The sequence below is a fragment of the Pithys albifrons genome, chromosome 2 (assembly GCF_047495875.1).
Source record: "Pithys albifrons albifrons isolate INPA30051 chromosome 2, PitAlb_v1, whole genome shotgun sequence".
Lineage (NCBI taxonomy): Eukaryota > Metazoa > Chordata > Aves > Passeriformes > Thamnophilidae > Pithys > Pithys albifrons.
The window spans coordinates 44,557,864-44,579,077 of NC_092459.1; the positions used below are offsets into that span (position 1 = coordinate 44,557,864).

Sequence of the window (21,214 nt, forward strand, 5' to 3'; positions counted from 1 at the left end):
TGCAGTTTTACTGACGATACTTGAACTATTTGAAATAAATAAAGTAAATAAACATAATAAATAATAACATGATAATAACAAGGACCCCAAGTAAAGAAATTCAGATGTTTTTGTCCTGGGGTTTTATCCTAATACAGGAGTGAAAAATAATATTTCCATATCTCACATTTTACAAAGCACAAGAGGTTTTGCCCCATCCTTTGTTTGGACATGCAGCTCTATTTTGGACTACTGCTGTAAAATTCTGCAGTAATCCCAAAAGGGACACCTGAGACTGCTGTCAGGTTGGCTCTGCTTGGCTACAGCTGTTACATCATTTATGTTAGCAAAGTGAAAACTTTTCAAATGAGAAACTGCAGCTGAAACTGTTTCTTAGTCATGCAAGGTCTGTTCTCAGCACACACTTAAACACACTTCAGAATGTGTCCCCATAGCAGAGAGGAGTATGGATGAAGCTGGGAGAGCATGGAAAGATATGGGAGAAGGCAGAGGATGATGAGAAAGCATTAAGGACTGAGGTACTGATGGCTGTTGCAGTAGGTGTTGCTTAGGGGTATGCCAAGGATTAGAGGAGTCTGGAAAAGGGGTGCAGAAGGGTAGTGAAGAGGGTTTGCCTTGGAAGACGAGAGAAGGCTGGATGGAGGTTAAAGGATGGGAGGAAGAAGGTCTGGAAGGAGGTGAAAAGAGAAAGGCAAGGATGAGGGTAGCCTGCTCTAGATAAAGCCCAAACCCAAGGAGTACAGCCAGCAGCACCATGCATGGAACCTTGTTGCCTCCTGTGCCAGGAGAGACCCAGGGAAGAAGAAAGGAAAACCTGAGGCCAAGATCTTCTCCAGGAAAGTCTGGGTCTGCCTTGTGCATGGCCTGATTGCTTTATTTATTTTTCTATCTTGACATCAGGAATTTAAGCAGCTGCTATTTTCTGACAGTCACCGATTTGCCCTCCTTGCAACAGTCTGCATGTCTCTATCTGTACCTATCAAAAACAAGGAACAGGCAGGACAAACATGAAGTGCAAGTTGCTGCACCTGGGACAGGACAATCCCAAACAAAAACATGAAGTTGGTTGCAGACAGAGATGGAGAGGTTAATAGAGCAATCCACTGACCACAAGACCCCTCACTGCAATGCAGCTTAGTTTCACTTCCCACAATAAATTCTCTTCCCCTCAACATCACAGTCCCATTTTTGCCTGGTCTGAGGCATAACAGTGCAGCCACTCCCGGTGGTGCTGAGCCCATTTCCAGGTGATACAGTGAGAGAGACCCAGAACACAGTCAGCATCAGAAGGGCTTAAGGTGCTCAGAGTTTCTGTCTTTCTTTAGGTCTGCCTTTGCACCAGGGTTGCACTGAGAGCTGGGCATGATTCTCCCATAAAGCGAAAAGACAAATAATCAAAGTGAAATCACACAATTTTCTAAAATGTTCCTTTTTTTCCCATTGGAAGTTAGCTTTTTTCCCTCTCATTTTATTTCCAGTCTTCTGTATTCCTTTCCTTTTCCATTAATTTTGTTCAATTTCTAATGGCTGTTAGTGAGAGAGAAGGAAAAAAGTGACAAATGAGAGAGAACCACTTCCCCAAAGGTGTGCAGCCATCTCACACAACATTGTGGGAGACAAGCTATTTTCAAACAACCCAAATTAAGATAACTTTAAACTTTAGAATACTAAATTCCCTCTATTTTTCACCAACTCAGGAAGAAGTGAAAGCATTTTCTCTTACTTTTTTTCATTGCTGTGCCCCATGCTTGCACAACTTTGCTCTCGTTCCAGCTGAAATTCTAGTCCAACACATATTAAAACCAGCAGATGGTAGAGAAGGAATGTGAAAATCACATATCTACCTTGTGCCCAGGTTTTCTCCCTCTCTTCTTTGGGATCTTCACGACTGGCAGAGCCCCGGATGGTGCCGAGAAGAGGTTGTGAACAGCCACTTTGATGGGAGCTGGCTGGAGTGGGGGCCGCCCTCGCTTCCTCCCCACCACTCTGGGGGTCTGCATCTCCTCGGCAGCGAGGCTGGGCTCCAGGCACAGCAGATGGCTCATCTGCCCCAGAAGGAGAAAAAATAAAAAAGAAAAATGCTATTTTAATTCAGTTTCCATTCTAGGTTTTTCATCCAAAGGCAGTTTTCTCAATGCTGTCATTTTCCCTGTTACCATTTATCAAAAAGCAGCAGGAAATACACCACAGATGCTCCTGAGTGGGATTCACCTGACCGCAGCTGGCTCAGCTTCTCCAAAGCCAGACAAACCCCTTATGATTCCCATTTTCTCTCTGTTGACAATACAATAGAGGGAGCTGGCTCAGGTGGTGAAGTGTCTACTGCAGATGTCCAACAGGTACATCCCACAGCAACCACTTTGACCCTGCATCCTGCAAATTAGCATGATGAAGGCACAAGCTGTCAGCCATCAGTCACTGACTGCTTTGAGCAGGATTTTGGAGTAGATGAACCGTGAAGTCCCTGCCATCCTGATTTTTTTCCCAAAGTCTGTGTTTCTGCAAATCCTGCCTCACCCTAGAAGTGCTACCAATACCTCAATGCACTTCCCTTGCCTTCATACGTAGCAGTCCTCGGAGGGAAGCCTGGAGTGAACCATGAGGTTGCCGGGACAAGGTAGCTGTGTTAGAGGAGAATAGCCTAACATTTACTCTCTACACTTTTATAACATCTATTGCAATGCATGTTATTAGTGCAGTTACTTCACCACCACTCCATGCAGCTGCTGAAGTTGAGCAGGGGTAATGGAGTTGAATCTGGTCCATTTTCCTCTGTCCAGATTTTAATAAAGAAAACAAATATACTACCATACATAGAGTACCAAGGGAGTATATGGCATTCTTCACAGCTTCTAGTAAGGGTCACATACTAAGAAAGATCAATAAAAAAAACACCAGCTGCTGAAATACATTTTCAAATGTTGGTTTGTCCAGGCGTTTGATTTCCTGCACGTGGGCAGAATACTAGTCCCAGTCCTGCCTCCATACATTGCCAGGCATAAGGGTCTGAGCAATTCTCATGCTTTTATCATAAGCCTTGTGATGGCTAACGTTTTCAGCTTCATGCTCCCTCAGGCCAGTAATAATGGAAGGCTTTCTGCTTCCCATTTTTACAGAGCTGATTCATAGCCCTCTCAGCTACAGAGAAAAGCCTAAAGATGTAGTCCAAGAGCATCCTCTAAGCTCAAAAACACCCCTGCAAAAAAGCAAAGGTTTGGTTATTACTACATACAACTATAGCCTTTTAGAAAAACTACAATATATAAAATCTGCAAATTTCTTACTGCACTTCAAATTTCACAATTTCACAACCCAGTGTGATTGGGCCAATTGGAGCTGACATTGCTGGGATTAAAACGGGAGTTGTTTACCCACAGAGTGGGAAAGGGTATCACTGGATAAGGGCCTCTAGTGACAAGTATCTGCAGGTGGGGGTTTCTCTATTTCAAAGGCAAATATGTTTTGCCTAGTTCAAACTTTGTAAGTGTGACTGACTAAAAAGAAACTCACTTCTCTGGTCTTATACAGTCAGTACTTTACACAATGTACTGTAGGATACAAAAATAGAGGTCTCCCAGCCCTACTCTCCAGTACATTTATTAAACTGTGTTTTTAATAACATAGGACTATCTTCTCTGTCCAGACAGATCCATTACATATAGTGGGACTTACAGATTGACTATAAAACTTCCAGTCTTACACATCACCTGCCTGAAACTCTGATGCAAATACTGACTGTCAAACATGAGATCAGAGCAAACCTGCATTGCCTGATTTACCATATTGCCCACGGCTGTTGTGGTTGCACTCACTCCCCAGGCATGCTCAGCCAGCTTGGGAACGCCCTGAAAACCTGCTGTGGGGCTCTGATATTTTACCAAATAAAAGCCTCGTGTGACTGCAGCCAGTATCCTTGCAGGGTTAAAAGCATCAGGCTTGCTACAGCAGGAGTGAAATGGAAAGGCTCTGTCTATCCTGAACATCCTTCTGTCTTTAGCAGTATGAACTTTCCTCCCTATAGTGCTCTCTGAAGGACATCCTCGGTGCCTCTTCCACCTCCCAAAACAAAACATTCCCAGGAAGTTACATTACAGGCTGCCTGCAAGGAGGGAGTTCGGCAAGGAAAGGAAATGCAACAATTACACTGGATTTGGCAACAAAACCCACAGTGAAAGCTCAGAGCTTCAGGCTCTACATTTTGGTCTGCTTTAAATGAACCCTGGCAAATAAACCTTTTGTAGATTATCTTGACAGAGGCCCAGGTTTGCTCCCTGTGTGGGCAGGTAGTGGTTCCTGCCAGAGGGGGCCACTGATGGCCATGAGGGTGTGAGACAGAGGTTATGGACCTGCACTGAACACCACACTGCATTGCCTGTGTCATATTCTCCTTTGATGACAAAGGTAGCTGATGGCACCTAAAAAAATCTCTTGAGAGTTGCCAACTCCCAAAGCAAAAGAGCTTCTGACCTAGGGGACTTTGACTGAAATGTTTCTTTAGAACTGGTCAAGTATTAAATACGTGATGGTCAAGAAATACACTAAATGTTAGCAATTATGGGGGGGGGGGGTTCCTGCTCTTGGCACTTGTGACACTGTGCTTTGGCACAACCTCTTCCAGCTCCTCACCACACGTGCTGACACACAAGACCCCGCTGAACTGTGCACAAAAAAATCTCAGTGTAACATACTGGAATTGATCCAGCAAAGACATTAAGTCAACTTCAGTACACAAGCTGTTGTTATTACCCTTAACTACAAGCCCAAACATGACTTGATTCTCCTTTCTTGAGTGCTAAGGGAAATGTGAGTGCCTTTGGTGGCATTTACTGTCACGCTGCTGATGATCCTGGAAGGCAGGGGTGTTCCCCAGCAGCGGGGGCGGACAGCAGACACTCAAGAACTGCCTCTGCCTGACAGTGGAGGGTGACAGCACAACCTCCCCTGGCAGCCAGGCAGAAGCTCTTGGGAAGATTGGAAAAACACACAATCAAACTGTAGGTTGGCCAGAGAGGCCAGAGAGACACAAGGGCTTGTCTGACTCTCCCCCAGCAAAGTCAGGATGTTACATTGGAATGACTTTCCTAGTGCAGCTCTGACCACTGCCACAGCCTGGTCTTGACCCACAGCTCAGTGCTTGGAAAGCTTGATGGCTTCAAGGCAAGTTATGAGAATTTGATGCTATTTAAGGGCAAATTCAAGGAAGCAAATTACAGGCTACTAGAAAAGGCACCGCCTCAGTTCAGAAAATCACTATAGTACAAATAGCCCAGGAGAATATTTTGAGAGGGAAATCAGTGTATGTTTGCCCTGTCCTTGTACTTTTCCAAAGGCACTAGCTTCAGATTAGCAAGGGTGGTGCAGCTTCATTCTAACTTGGATCTATCAATTCTGTATCCCTAGTTTATAAATAACAATGCAGGAGATATGCAGGAAACCACTTTATGGCTTCTCATCACTTAATACAGAGCTAGGCACAGGGCAGCCTCTCCTTGCTTGTCTCTCAAACACTGTCATCTGGAAATTTAATTTCCAATCCTGCCTTCCACATTGCTCCACCACATCCCAGATAGGAGGCAGCAGGGAAACCACCTCCCCTCACCTCAACACCTGCAGGAGCACTGCAGGAAGGATGAATTCTCATCCCCTCTGTCAGCAGAAGTTCTGCTGTGACTTCAGAGAATCCCGAGGAGCACCCTGTGCACAGCAGTCTATCCCCACTGGATACCAGGTATGGAGAGAAAACCCCAGGCCAGCACTGATGACCTGTAGGATGTCTCCGACAGCCATGCTTTGCACCGTCCATGACTTTCACCATGTGTTGGCGTATGTGCTGTACAATTAACAACACAGATTACCCTCCTGGAAACTACAGCTGAGAGTGGAAGGAGCTACAGTGCATTTCCTCACAAGCTGACTTTTTGATGTACTGTGAAGAGTCATTCTTAATAAAACTAAATGCCTGCAATAAATGCAGCTCTTAACCTGCATTCCAGTAACTGCAAGGGCTGAAGGTAAAAATACTGCATTAAATTTTATATCAGTAATTCCAGAAGATGATCATTTAACTTGATTTATACCAGGTCTCATGCAAACCTGTGCCCGGACTGGCACTAGGATGACACATAGGGAAGGAACAAGCTATTCATGCTGTAAGCCAAAGCAAGATGCAGGAGTTTGGTCAGGAAGAAAATGTGCCCATTTCACAGTAGTGAAAGAGGATACCCTTCCCTCCCATTACAGCCACTGGTCCCAGCTACAGAAGGACTCTGACCCAGGAATCCCTGCCAGCATCTGGAGCCCTGCCTCCAGTTCTTGACTGCTGAAGAGCTTTGTATCTCACAGGTCTTCATACCCTGCAGCTGAATACGGAAAAAGGATAAACTTGTTGTTTTGTCTGTCTCTCCTTCAGCTGTTGTTCAGGAAAACACACTCATGGGGAAATACCACATTATTAAATGAGAGGGAGGGGATACTTTCCAGCCAGTAACATGACTATTTTCCACTTTCTTTGTGCACAGCAGGGCAGCCTTTTGACTGTAGCCATTCAGAGATGATGGTCTGCAGAGTAGGAGAGAAAAATGAGAAGCATTGTCAGGTCTAGAAACCAAGATTTATACCTGTATGCTATTTTTTTATACCTCTATGCCTCTACCTTTATACCTCTGTATTGTTCAGGGACATGAGGTATTATGTATCTCTTCCTCATGAATACCAAAGTAGGACCACATAGTACATCGTACATGAAAGTTAAGTGTTTAGTGAAGCAGACAGTAGGAATTTTTGCTAATAGAAGCATTGAACCAATATTCTCTGCATGTCTGAATATGACTGCCTAATGACCTTGCATGGTGAACACCCATCTCACCATTGCTCAAAGAAAGGTCAGGATAATTTTAATCTTTGACATGAAGTTCTTCTACAGCGATTTGCAAAGCTTGCAAATCTTTTCTTGCCTGTTGCTTTGGGTATTGAAACAAAAATCTACCTGTCTGAGGAACTCTTACCCATTTTGACCTCACAAAGAGTATTTCTACATAAAACCCTTGAGACCGCTCAACCAGGAGTATAAAAATGGAAACACCTATTTTCCCAAACCAATCATTAAAGAAAAAAAAACATCACTAATACCTGTGCTAGCTGTGGAAACCAAAAGGGAGATTCAGACCACTAATTTCAAACCCCAATTCATCTGTCTTTAGATGTGATCTCTCTTATACCCTGTATCAGATCTGCCAAAATATCTTAGACACTTCAGGTCATCTAAGGTGGTACTAGATGACTATTTTAGACAATCAGACTTAGCTAGAGGGAGTAATTCAGTAACAGATTAAGATACCTAAATGCCTGTGTTCAAACCCTTACACAGAGGCATCTATGTGTGTGCTGGATGTGTGACCTCCCATGGCGTCAGTGGAAATAGAGCCAATATGGATGGAGGTGTGGAGTCATTCAGCTGTTCAGATATAGTTGTAGTTTGTAGTGACTTCAGTGGCTCTAGGGCACACTGATCAGGTCCATTTTATCACTTCCTTGTAGATACCTGTATTTAGATGTCTTAAACTCGAACTAATTTAATTTCTAAAAGTTGTGTTTGACTTGTCTATTTTATACCCAGAATTAGGGTGAAGTTCATCATGTCTATGTACATGCTCCTCCTGTTTATAGAAAGAGTCCAGAAAAACAAACTCTAGATGCCTTATAACACCTATAATGTTCATGTGAATCCCACCCTTGGTCACTCATGCCTATGTGCAGTGGCCAGGTCTGTCTGGTGGGATACCATGTTCAGGATGTTTCTGGTTGATAGTACATTGCATTGAAGAAGAAAGAATTGCCTTTTTGGAAGTGAAAACTCAAGCTTCACAGATAGAAAGATGAGATTCCAGGGCTTGTCTCAGCCTTCTTGTCAGGTTCTGAGTTAGGAGCCTATTACCCTTTCAGTGTCTCACTTTTCCCATACGTTCCTCAGGACCTCCTCCAGGGGCAGGAAGACAACCAAACCTGCAAAGCAACTTGCTTTGGGCAAGGGCAGCTCCTTAGAGCAGACTTCTCACACTCCCATCACCCATGACCCACCCACTGCCACATGTTGTTTCTCAAGGAAAATATTTCAGTACATTTTTATTTCAATACATTCAGTGTTTTGGATAAATTTATGTGTTTCTCCCATAGTTCCTAGGGTAGTCTACTTTTGCTAGCTATCTTACATTTTAAACATTCTCACAAGCAGGTTAGAAAAGGCTGGAGAAAATACAAGCACCTTTTCTTCTGCTTGAAGCCACTCCCAAGAAGATTGTTCTTTAGGTATTCAAAAAAAAGTAGTTGTGAGTTTTCCCTAGATGGACTAGTGCTACAGGGAATCCTATAAACAGATACAAGTAGAGTGAATGTGGATTTTTTTCCAGGCAGTAAAAACATGGATTTCTAATGAGCTATAATCTCTTATTAGATGTGGTAGCCCTATATCATGCATCTCTCTCCAGAAAAAAATTAACTCTCCTTGATAGAACAGAAAGTAGTAGCAACATCCAAAACAACATATATTGACATCCATCACTGCATAGACTCCATGTGCCTTGCCCTGGAGCCATCATGTCAGCAAGTGACACTGTGGGAAATGGCAGCACCAGAGAGGGCTAGATGGGCAAGTTTTCCTTCAGTGACAACATTTGGTGCCTGAGATATGCATGGCAAAAAGTTGGTTCATATTTTAGTCCACTTTCTTGCAGAGTAAGAGTTCATGTATTCACAAACTCATGCTCTCCTTCACTCCTCATTTCTGAACTTGTTGACTTGTTTCAAACAGACATGATGGGGCACAAATACAAGAGTTGCAAAGGTTTGCAGATGTAGTGGAAATATGTAAAAGACAGAGATGTGAGACTCCAGTTGAGCTCTTATGAGACAATGAAAGCAGAATACACAATATAAAAGCTTCCATGCTGGGAAAAGCTCTCATGAGACCTGACACCCTCTCAAACACCAGAATCAGGGAGTTGCAGGTAACCAATCTATAGAAACCTGATCATTCTTCTCTCCTCTGCTCAGGAAACTACCTGGGGCTGTTCTTTTAATTGCTGTACTTGACTTTGTGCCCTGCCTCATGAGAGCTGAAGGATGTGCAGCAGCCAGTCTGGGCATGGGTGTCAAAATGCTGCTTGACCATTCACATCTCAGAAATTAGCACATTTCTCATTGCAGCTGGTTTCAGCCCTTCCTAACCCCATGTCTCCAGTTCCAACATGCTCTGATAGCTACACTGCAAAGCAATGGCATAACACCTTATTATTTGCCAGAGGATCCAAATCAAACTGAGTTCAAGCAAGAGATCTTCTTTTGACTCTGGCAAATATCTCAGTGCAGCAGAAACTCAGCAATGTCTCTGCCACAGGTGCTTTGCTGTCTGCCCCAGGCTCATGAGTGGCAGAATGGGTCCTGCAGGTTCACTCTTCCACTGCTGAGGGCAGGTCCTACTGAGTGCAACTGGTATTTTCAGTTGCTGCACTGGAGTGGGAAAGGACTGGGCAATGTCCAGTGCTGTACCCAGCCATCTTCTCCCTCTCACCATCTGGGTGTCTTAATGAAAAGGCAGGGAGCTAGTAGGAAAAAATAGGATCCTTCAAAATGCAGACAAAAAGGTATTGAAAGTGTCTGCACCTTTTCTTGTTATGAAGAGCAAGAGAAACAAAAAATGGTTCCCTATATCTTCTTACAGCTTGATTATTTTTTTAAGTTAAATTCAGCAGCAGTGACACTGCTGTCCTTGAGGAGGTATTCTTTTGAAGGATAGCACCCTGGTGACAGCAGGTACAGCAGTAGCTGTGTGCCCCCTCTCACTCAGGTTTGCTTAATGAGCCAGAAGAACTTGAAAATCCTGGCAAGAATGGGACCCCCAGGAGCAGCCAAGGCCAGCCTTGCCTCCTGATCTTACCTTTCTTCATTTGGCCTGACATTTTTGTTGCAGATGAGTAGCCTGTGGCAGAGAATTGAGGGAATAAAACTTTTCTGAGAGTGAGTGAGCACAGGCAGAGCACCAAAGTAAAGATGTGAAAAATGGATGCAACGAGGCCATGTGAGTGGCAAGGGTCACTCTGCTGAGGTGAGCAAGACAAATGTGCACAAAAAAGGAAGAAAGCAAAGGCAATTCCTTCCTTCTCTCTCTCTCTTATGTGGAGCTACTAGCACCACTTTTGATATTGCAGAGAAACAAGAAAAACAGTGCTTGGACCTAGTCTCCCACATCAGTGAGCTGCTGGAGAGGGTGGAGTTCTCTTGCAGATCTTTGCCTCATACTGTGGTTTACCATTTGCAAGACAAGGTCCCAGCAAAACAACTTGGATGCCTCCCCTCACTGCAGTTGGGACCAAGTGACTTTTCCAGTGAACATGAGGAATCTAATGCAGAGCACACCATTCTTTTCTCCCTGCACTACCAGATTTCCCTAGGCAGTTAAATGCCTCCCTGACACCCGATCCCATCAGATCTCGGATGCTCAGCAGGGTCAGCCCTGGTTAGTACTTGGATGGGAGACCTCCTGGGAATACCGGGGGCTGTAGGTTCTAGTCCTGAGGACTTCACTGTCACCGACCAAGCTTGCTCAGCCCTGAGATGAACCTTAGGAGTTAAACGGTGGGGCCAGTTCTGCGCACGCTGTGCCTCACCTAAAAAATCCACTGCACAGGCTGGAAGGGCACACCCACGTGGGGAGAGCCCTGCCCAAATCTTCGGTTGCGAAGCCTAGCCATACATACAACCAGATTTCCCACACCAAGATCCTCCAGCTTCAATTTCCCCAGCTAAAATCCCAAGTACTGGAGATGCAAAGATGCCCAGTATGTCTGTCATTAAGTAATGATATCACACTGGATCAAATCTTTCTGTAAATACATGAATGTTCAGTCCATAGTACTGAGGCTGTGATTCTAGCTATACATTAAACTAGTCTTTGTATTGAAGCAGGTCCTGTTTCACACATTCAGCCAAGCAATTGCAAGTTGAGACACCCTGGTTTCTGATCACACACTTTGCCAGTGTAATTTATAGGTTGCTTTCCATACATCCTCTCCTGCCTTTAGCTTTGTTACCAGGGAACTTGCGCAGTTACCAAACTAACCCTCCTGAACTACAGGCACACAAAGCAATATCTTATATATCTACAGCTTTCAGATCAGCAGAGAAATCATAAACTTCTCTTTTAAAGGCAGTTAGTTTCTTTGCATCTTCTCTGTCCTGTGCAGAGGCCAGATACTTTAATCACTTGGACTTGTGCAAAGCATTTGACACTGTCCCATATGATATCCTTGTCACTAAACTTGAGAGGTGTGGCTTTGATGGATGGATATCTCAGTGGATATAGAATTGGCTGGACAGTTGAATTTACAGTGCTGTGGCCAACAGCTCAATGTCCAAGTGGAGACAAGTGACAAGTGAAGATCCTCAAGTGCAGGTATTGAGATTGACACTGTTTAATATTTTTGCTGGTGACATGAACAGTGGGATCGAGTGCACCCTCAGCAAGTTTTCCATTATGCCAAGCTCTGTGGTGCAGTCAACACTCTGGAGGGAAGGGGTGCCATCCAGAGAGACTTTGACAGGCTAGGGAGGTGGGTCTGTGAAGTTCAACAATGCCAAGTGCAAGGTGCTGCACCTGGTCGGGGGAATCCCAAACAAAAACACAAGCTGGACGAAGAATGGATTGAGAGCAGCCCTGAGCAGAAGGACTTGATGTTGTTGGTTGACAAGAAGCTCAGTAGGAGCTGGCAGTGTGCACTCACAGTCCAGAAAGCCAATTAAATCAATTATATCCTGGGCTGCATCAAAAGAAGTGTGACCAGCAGGTCAAGGGAGGTGATTCTGCCCCTTTACTCCACTCCTGCATGATCCCATCTGGAGTGCTGCATCCAGCTCTGGGGCCCCAACATAAGGACATGAACCTGATGGAGAATGTCCAGAGAAGGGCCACAAAGATGGTCAGAGGGCTAGAGCACCTCTCCTGTGGTGACAGTCTGAGACAACTCAGCCTGGAGAAGAGAAGCCTTCAGGGAGACCGTTGGGCTGATCCCTGAAATCCGCTGGACTTAACAGAAAGAATCACAAGCACAGAAATTGGAATCAAGTTGAAAAACTCCCTGTCTTCCCCAGACTCAGTCTAATAAGAAACATGAGAAAACTTTATATTGAAAAAGAGAAAATTGTCATGATGAACAGCTTGAGGTGGTTTGGATGTTTTGTGCTGGTATTTATTACCTCCCATGCTACTACAGATGTTTCTTTATGGCTTACATACTATCATCTTCAATTACTTCGCCAAGTACATATGTTTTTAACACAGAGACTGTTCCTGTCCTGGTTACAATTGCCATCATTTGCCACCTTTCTTGAACCCAAAATATGGGATGAAACTTCCATTCTTCCTTCCTTGCCAGATTATTTCTACTATGTGAAATCACCAGAGTTAATGAGCCCATTTGGGGAAAAAACTCCTCCCTTTCCCATTAAAATGTGCTCTCCAGGCAGCCTAAGTACTGTAGAAGCAGTCCGCTACATCTCCAATTGCACACAAATGATATCCCAGCTGGGGAAGCCCAGGGTGCTCAGCAGGTGTGTCTGGTTCCCCTGCTCCCACAGCTTCCCATCCTCTGCCTCCCACTCTGCCAGTAGTAATAGCCAGTCTCTGACTCTATGATGATTTGTCTCCAACACCAACACACCTGACTGCATCATGCACACCAGCTGATGTGCCTACCGCAGATATCTGTCCCAAGGAATAAATTAACCCCCTAAATCTGAAGAATTGATATTAAAAAAGTCAGTAGGGAAATATCTTTTCTTGGACAGAGGACAGGAATTTCACACATTTCTCACATAAAGTTAACTTCATTCCTTAGGGATCTGATGCACTTTTATATTACATTTTGAGAAATAATACTTATAAAAGATTCATCCTTTTTCTGTCATCAACTGAAGTAACTCTTATGTTTCTGTTTTTAGAGATTTCAGGGACCACAGATTCTGAAGATTCTGAAAGCTTCCACTTCCATGCATGAGAGATACATTTATATTCAAAACACATCTTAACATTGTAATGTGATAGCATAAATAAAAGGATATTAATTTAACAATTAGGTTTGTAAACAAGAAAAGCATGTGCATCACTTGATAGAGCCCACTATGTTACTCAGGACTGTTTGGTAACTAGACAGTCACCTCACTGCTACAGCTTTCCACTCCAGCAGAAAATTTCTGGTGCCTAAGTGACCACTAGGCAGACTGGCAGAGGGTGGTGGGCATGTTCCAGGCCATCAGTTGTGATTTTGCCCTGGCACAACCCTCTTTGGGAAGGCAAGCTCTGGCCACTCTCAGGCTTGCTCTCTGCCTGGACACTGGATCTGTCTTTGGGGGAGGCTGCAGGTGGCACTCAAAATGCAGAGCGGACACATCTGGAATAAAAACATGCTGGGAACCTGCAAAATATTCTGGACCTAAGGCTGAACCATGGGAATATCAGGCAGCAAGTTAACAAGCAGTGGTTCACTGTGACAGGGAAGCAAAACTTTGCTAACTGGGGCTGATTACTAAAGCACACAGCACCTTGGAGTAGTTTAATCATTTGGCTATATTTGTAATTAATTTTCTAAATAAATATATAACTTTCACTTTTCAGAGCTGTTTTCATCCATTTCCACCTCCAACAAACCACCATTTTCTGTTTTCTAGATCATCTTTACATTGTGTTTGGCAACAACCCTCTTTTCATCACCTAGAAACTCAATATTCAGAGCTAAACCTCTCCTGCTGGCTTGTGTGTCAGAGTCTGCATACCTTGGGCAATAGATTTTGTAAAATCATCCTTACTAAATGTCTGCTTCTGCTGTTCTTTTAAAAAGCACACTCCAGATGAAAGGTCCCATTGAATGAATTTTCAGTAGGTTTGTGCTTGCAAGCACCTGTCAGTAGAAGACATGCTTCCAAACCAGATCTGAGGACAACTAATGGAAAGCTTTCAGGCATGTTATGGAAACTAATCACAGAGTTTGGCCCCTGTGTAATTCTGGCAGTGGTTGGTGGGAACAAACATGGAGCACTAGTAGAAGGCATATATGCTCTTCCAGTACAGCTTGAGCCTCTGGAATAGCACTCTGTGGAACAGGGAAGAGCTATTGTGTACTACTCATTCCCTGCCCACAGGGATTTTTTTTTTGCCACAATGTATGGAATTGTTTACTGGTTCTTGAGCTGCTGTTATTTTCATGCATCTGTATCACAGAATTGACAAGAGATTTGTAGAACAGCAATGTTTTCCAGTGCTAGTTACATTTCTTCCAACTAATTGGGACAACAATTCAGGTAACAAAGGTAACTCATCACAGGTCTACAGAGCTACCTGGGGCTGCCAAAGAAGAAATGCCTCCATGCACAGGCTGAGGCACACAGCAGCCTGAGACTGGCAACAGCCACCCACTGCAGCATATTCCCATGTACCACAGAGGTTTCCACACTCAGTGGCAGTAGGGACTCTGGGAGCTGCTCAGTGTCTGAGGGCTGTCCCTGTACATTAATTACTAGAGAAGCAACACACAGTCATGACTGGTGGCACCTGTCTTCCCTCAGGAAGGGCGACCTCCCTCCAACACCTGCCAAGCACAGTGAGCACTCAGTGAGAAACAGTTAGGGTGTCTGTGTAAGCCCTGGCCAGGAGGATGGACTGTTCTGCTCCCCATCCCACAAATCCTCTTAATCCAGAAGCCTTCATAAGCACCTCCAGGCCCCAGGCAAATCACTTCCCTGCAAAGTAATTTCAAAATTGTTCAATAAAACATTTCAGCTTTTAATCCCTTTCTTCTGCCAGTGAGAAAGCACAAGTGATTATGAGAGAGATAAAATATCCGCAGGTCACAGTTCACTCTGCAGGCCCCTCTGTAGGGGATGAGGACATTGGAAGGATGTAAGTCACTCTCTTTTATTGTTTGTGTGTGTGACCACATCACTCATGGAGAGATTGTAAGCTCTTTGGAGCAGCACAGTGTTTCAGACAATTAGTACCTACCTCTTCATGAAATCTCTGTGATACTGCAATGGAAAGAAAAAGGCAGATTAAAATGCTCCTTGTGACTCTCTTGAAAAACCAAGGCAGCCTCTAAATGCCAGTGGATTGGGTGTGTTTCAGATACGTACAGTGGAACTGGCAAAGTGGCCCACTGCAAGCTCATTCCTCTGCTCCTTAAAGACCCAAGTCAAATTTACTCTCTTATGTTGCAATTCATACAGGATCTAACACCGTCAATGTCATCATTATGCCCCAACTTCTTTGTCTGAAGCCATTTTCTCTCAGAGTTTATCCTATTTTTCCCACAAACTTTCTTTGCACCTTTGTCATCTCTGAGAACAGATAGTTTTAACATACTTAGTTCAGAGAGATCTTTCCACATTTTGCAAGGACCCCGCAAGGGGCTGTGTCACGGTGCCATCCACAGCACAGGATGACTGAAGCCTACTGAATACCTGGAGGGATTTCAGGCTTTATTTATTTCATTTTCCTTCCACTTTCCTCTAATTTTACAATCCATTATGCATCATGCTCTCCTGGTCTTCCCAGTGCATCTTTTTTCTTCTGACTCTTTAACATACCTGGGTTGACCAGCCTGAGCTACCCGCTGTAGCAATCACCAGGCAGAAGTACCAAGATGTCAGGCTTTTCACTGTCCCAAAATTAGCATAACAAACTGGCATATAGACTGTGACTGTAGGCAAATGTGACCTTTTCAGGGGCTGACTTTATTTATTTATTCTGTTGCCATTTATTTCACTGTTGTAAAAAAAAAAATCATTAAAAGGTAGTGCACTGTGTCCTGGACTTACTAACAATGCATAATAAAAATACCTCTGACTAGCAACACTTCTCTACTGAACAGCAATTAAGACTTGCATTCGAAGCCTAGGATGCAGGCTGAGTACGTGGCAAGACCATTGTTTCCAGTACCAGTTTCTCTGCACTTTCATTTAGCTGGCACAGTGCCAGACATCAATGCCCCCATGGTTACACATGTACCTGCATGCTGGCACTGGTGGTAGACATAACTCAGAGGCAAGCACAGCCCTGCCTGCCATTGGACCTATATATTAAGTGTTTCTATGACCTCACATGATGTTTGTGTGACATCTTAAAGCAGATAGGCAAGCACGGCAATTTTTGCCTGCTCTGGCAAGCTTACCTCCTCCTTGGCCCTAGAGACACAACCCCTCATCTGCTGTCATCTACACTCTTCAAGTCATGCTCCACATCCCCAAAAGCACTTGAGAGAGGCTGGGACATCACGTCTTTCTTCTCCCAGCTCCTTGCCTGCTCTGAAACTTTCACCCAGGCAGGACAATGGGCTGCTGTGTGCTCATCATCCCCTCCTCATATGCCCCTGCATGTGAGACCTCTGTATCTGAGAAACTAGATATTAGTGAGTTCAAGAGAACTTCTCAGCTTCCATATTAATTAGAATAAGTCTCCACCAGCAGTCTCAATCAGTCCTGCTCTCCCTCTTACACAAAGGAAGATATTCCTGTGTGCCTCCTTCCAGATCACATACCCTGACCACCCTTTATTTTCTTCTCATTATAAGGCAACCTACTGCCTACACAAGTAAATAAAAGACTGCATCAAAGATTAATTTAGAATCATCAGAAAAGTCCTCTAAGATCATCAAGTCCACCTGTTAACCCAGCACTGCAAAATCCACTAAACATCAGCTCTTCCTTGGACAGACCCTCTGGCTCCATGTGATCTAAGCTGACCAAGAGATAAAAGCTCTGACATGAGGTTAATTGTAGCTCACCTAAGCAGATCTTTCTTTTCAACAAAGACAAGGAACTGAGTTTCTTTGCCACTTCAGTGCTGGTCCCTGCTGTCAGCAGAGGCTAAGTATGTAAAAATAATGGATATGGATAAAAAATTAATCATAATTTTTCAGTGTTGTCTCCCAGTTTAATAATCTCCTTTAATTAGAAATCATAGGTAACAGCCATGGCAGGTAAATTTAATACAAGTTTTGAAACACCTGAGATTACAGAAATTTTACCATCTGTAATATTCTTATGAAGAAAAATGTCTCTGAAGCTTAAGCTTCCTCCCGGGTGTCTCTCCCCATACCATACAGCTCAAAGCCAGTCATCCCAGAGGTCCAGAACAGGCCACCAGCACGTTATTGGGTTTGCTGCAATGTGCCCTGACACACATGAGCTCCTGAGTTCAGGTGTAGCAAACACACAAACCTGTGGTCATGCAGGGACAGGGCAAGGTGTGACTACCCACCCAGCTGAGCAGCACAGAGCAAACACCCCAGTACCTGTCTTCCCAAATTGTAAGGAAAACCGGTCAAGTATCAGCACTGTAGCAGTGTTTTAGATTGCTAAGCATCCTCTTGAATAACTAAACAGCAGTGAGTAATATGTATTTACATACATTATGGTCTATTCCCCCATTGGAAAGCAATTTGTGTGGATAACTTCCATTAATGTTAAAGGGAGTCATTCACATAAATCCTTGGCACATTAGTGGCCGACGAGCCTCCTCTGTGTAGTAGTTCATGTTGCTGCATTTAGTGAGCGCAATATAGACATGGCCAACTTAATATGCAAATAAATTCAAGTATTTACTGAGCCATAAGAGACAGTTACTAGGCACATCTAATTCATCGTTTAGAGGGAAATAGATGGAGGTTGCCAGATGAAACCAGGAGATAAATGCTGTAAACACTTTTTAAGGCAACAGGGAAAACAGTACTGAGTCTCCATATATACATAAATAATGATCATAAACAGATTCTTGAAGACATCTTCTCTTCTATCTGTTTTCACTCTGTGTGTGTCTTTACTACACATCCACACTGAAGGACTATTTTTTGCATTATTGTTGCCTGCTAGTGGCACTGAAGTCCCTTCCATCCCCTCCCTTGGGGACAGAGCAGGGCCATGCCCCATCCCTGCTCGCTTGTTCACTACCTCCTTGGCAGGTGCACAAGCTACAGGAAAGGAACGTGGCCACCTTGAAAAGATGGGCCACCCACTGCAACTCCCTCTTTCCCAGCACCAAAAGGTGAGCTTTTCCTTTAACAGAAGCTGCTGCAGGAAAGAGGAGGGAGACCTTTTGGGCCATTTCTTCTCACAGATGCTCTCTTGAGAATTGCACTGGGCACTTGCAAAACAAGAGTCCTCACCAGGTCTGTGCTTTTGTAAGGCAGAGAACAGGCATCTTCTGTGGAAAACAGATCTTAAAAATGCATCAGATAGGGTATTACTGAAGTTCTCCATCAGTTCCCTGTGTATGATTTTTAGGATGCCATGCCAAAGGGATGTGTCCCCCACAAGACATTTCTTAATAGTGATGTATGTATGTATGGCCAAACCTCACGAACGCAGATTTGGGAAGGGCTCTCCCCACGGGGGTGTGCCCTTCCAGCCTGCGCAGTGGATTTTTTAGGTCAGGCACAGCATGCGCAGAACTGGCCCCACCGTTTAAGTCCTGAGGTCCATCTGCCACGGCCAAGCGAGCTTGAATGGTGACAGTGAAGTCCTCGGGACTGTCACAGCCCCCGGTACTAACCGGGGCTGACCCTGCTGAGCATCCGAGATCTGATGGGATGGGATGGCAGGGAGGCATTGAACTGCCCGGTACGGTCTCCACTGAGACTCGAACTCACGACCTTGTGATCAGAGTTCGGAGTGCTCTCCTTTACACCACGGGACCGCCCTTTAATAGTGATAATAAATTAAGTAAAACTGATTCACTTCTTTATTCTTTCAGATGGAAAACAAGGAAAAATTCTCTACCTCTGTTGTACGGTTCAGCTAGGATTGTTCCTATGAACATACATGCTCATGGAACATGCAGACACATATCTACCATTAGACTGCACAGCACCTACTGGGCTGCAACTCTATTGACACTGTAGGGCTTTTCATGGGAGTCACCCACAAATGCCTGGTGTTTCCAGAATCCCCATGTCAGCTCTGGCCTGGTGCATCTGTCCAAGCTTGAGAGCACAGCATTGAGGGTATGCAGGCAACTTCCCTGCAGGGCCAGATGTAAGCTGAGGTAGAGAGGCTAACATTCACCTCTGTGCTTGCCTGGCTGCCTGGCAGGACAGCCCAGGATGGGCAGGTAGAGTGGCAGCTCAGCCTTAAACAGAAATGATAGCAGAGACAAAAGAAAAAACCCCAAAGCCCCAAGCAATCTCTTGGGTTCCTTCACCCTTAATCCCCTCTTATAATGTTGCCTTTTGGGTTTGTCCTTAGCTAGACTACAGAGCTCTGCTTCCTGCCATTCAGTGCCTGCCTCTCCTGTCAAAATCTCTTCTGTCCGAGTACAGTCTCTGGCCAGGTTTAAAGACCCCTTCCAAATCTTTGGTCTCTGCCTCCACTTATGTTTCTCTTCCCACAGTGCCCACAGGTGCTGATGGCTGCAAACCTCTGATTACACTTTGGAAATCAGATCATTTTACACACCAGTTCTATAAAATTGAGCCCCTACCACAAAGTGACTTGTGCCTCTACCAGTGATGATGTGCCCCACTGCTGCCTCTCCAGGAGAACCTCTACTGCTTCTTACAGTGTGCAGTGTTGGCATCATGGCTCAGCTGTGCCCACTCTGTCCCAAATTCAGGCTGAACTCTGAGGCCAGAGAGCAGTGGGAGACACTCAGGGAACAGAGGGTAGCTGAGGCACTGATTTTGTGGCAAGGAGGACAGGAGGTGGCAACCCAGCAAACAAGGCCAGTGGTGGTCTCACTCCCACCTTTCCTTTATCCTGCCCTTAAAGATTGAGTATTTGAATGACACCTTCCCTCTGACTCTGAGTTTATATAGTGCCTAAACACTCACTGGAGCCTCTCAGGATGAAAACTACCATAATTCTCAATAAATCTCCTTGCGTCATAAGATAAGATCTGGGTTAAAAACCTGTGTGTGGTATCCTCCCTGGCAGGCAGAAAGAAGTCACTGGGGGCCAATGCTGCCTGGAGGCTTTCAGGTCACCAAGGTCCAAGGACTTACCCTGTGTTTTGGGGACATGGCAGCTTCATCCTGCTAGCAGGAAGGGACTAATGCACACTGCCACCAAGAGCTCCTTGCACAGACAGCAGACAGCAAGCCACTCTGCTCAGCTTAGAGACATCTCAGGGCAGCATTCTCCTCCAAAGAGCTATTTTCAGAGGTCTATCCTTGTAAGAAATGTTCATTGCAGCCTGTAGATAGCTCTGTTGGCTGTGGGGAAACTGGCTCTTGGGATTCTGTCCTGGGGTGAGGGGACAGCCTGTCATCACCATTAACGTCCTAAATGTCCTCACCATTAAATCTAAATCACTTCCCAAGGCAAAAGCACTCACGGTTAGCTGTTTTTATCGAAACCTCAAGTGTGTGATACCTGCAGGTTGATAGGCTGAAAGAAGAAAGGATCTTATACCTTCCCTGCACATCTCAACAAGTAAAATAAGACATTTTGTCATGCCTCCTTCACACCATTGGCACACAAGCAGAAAGAGGGATAGAGGGAAGCAAGGATCAGAAAAAGGTATTTACATAACAGAGAGATGGGGCAGCTCTTGGAGATGAGTCCCTCAGCAAAAGGCACATGCACAATTGCTGCTCATGTCTGAGGAGCATGTCACAGAGATACATAGATGATTTTTCACAAACTACTTGATATCATGAAGGATGCCATAAGGAATCACCTATCACTTCACATAGTGTGGGATTAACCCTCTGTAGCTGTCCTTGGGAAAGCAAGGCTTTCACAGGTGACACCAGAAGTCCAGCAGCTGAGCTGCTGCTACTCCCCCTCCCCCTGTGCTGAGATGGGAGCCAACTTAGAGAGCCAGACTGTGTTTCAGGTGCAGCTTCAGCTCCAGATATAGAGAAAAGCATATCTCTACCAACATGCATTTGGGGTAGAGCTGCACGTGTCCTTAACCAGCTGCCCATCTCCCAAGCTGGGATCCGGGAGCTGCAGCATGGTGACAGGAAGGTGGGCAGTGCCTGCATGACAGGGCAGGGTGAACAAAAGAGTGAGGCCTTGGACCTTCTCCTGCCCTGCCCCAAGTGCAGCAGAGCTGTGTGGGCACCCAGATCTGTGTGTGCCGTGATGTGGACCCTCTGCAAGGAGAATGGCAACCAAAGCACCCAGAGAAATTTAGGGCACAGCTCTGAATTTTCAATTTCAGTCACACATGTCA

At 44.8% G+C, this 21,214-nt stretch overlaps 1 protein-coding gene across 1 annotated transcript in view; it reads right to left on the bottom strand.

Moving 5' to 3' along the window:
* SCML4 (Scm polycomb group protein like 4) overlaps window positions 1-2,000 on the bottom strand; it is a 57,410-nt gene extending 55,410 nt beyond the window's left edge. The window contains exon 1 of the mRNA XM_071547869.1: window positions 1,845-2,000. Coding sequence (XP_071403970.1) covers window positions 1,845-2,000 — 156 coding nt within the window. The remainder of the gene's footprint in view (window positions 1-1,844) is intronic.
* Window positions 2,001-21,214: the final 19,214 nt, after the last annotated feature.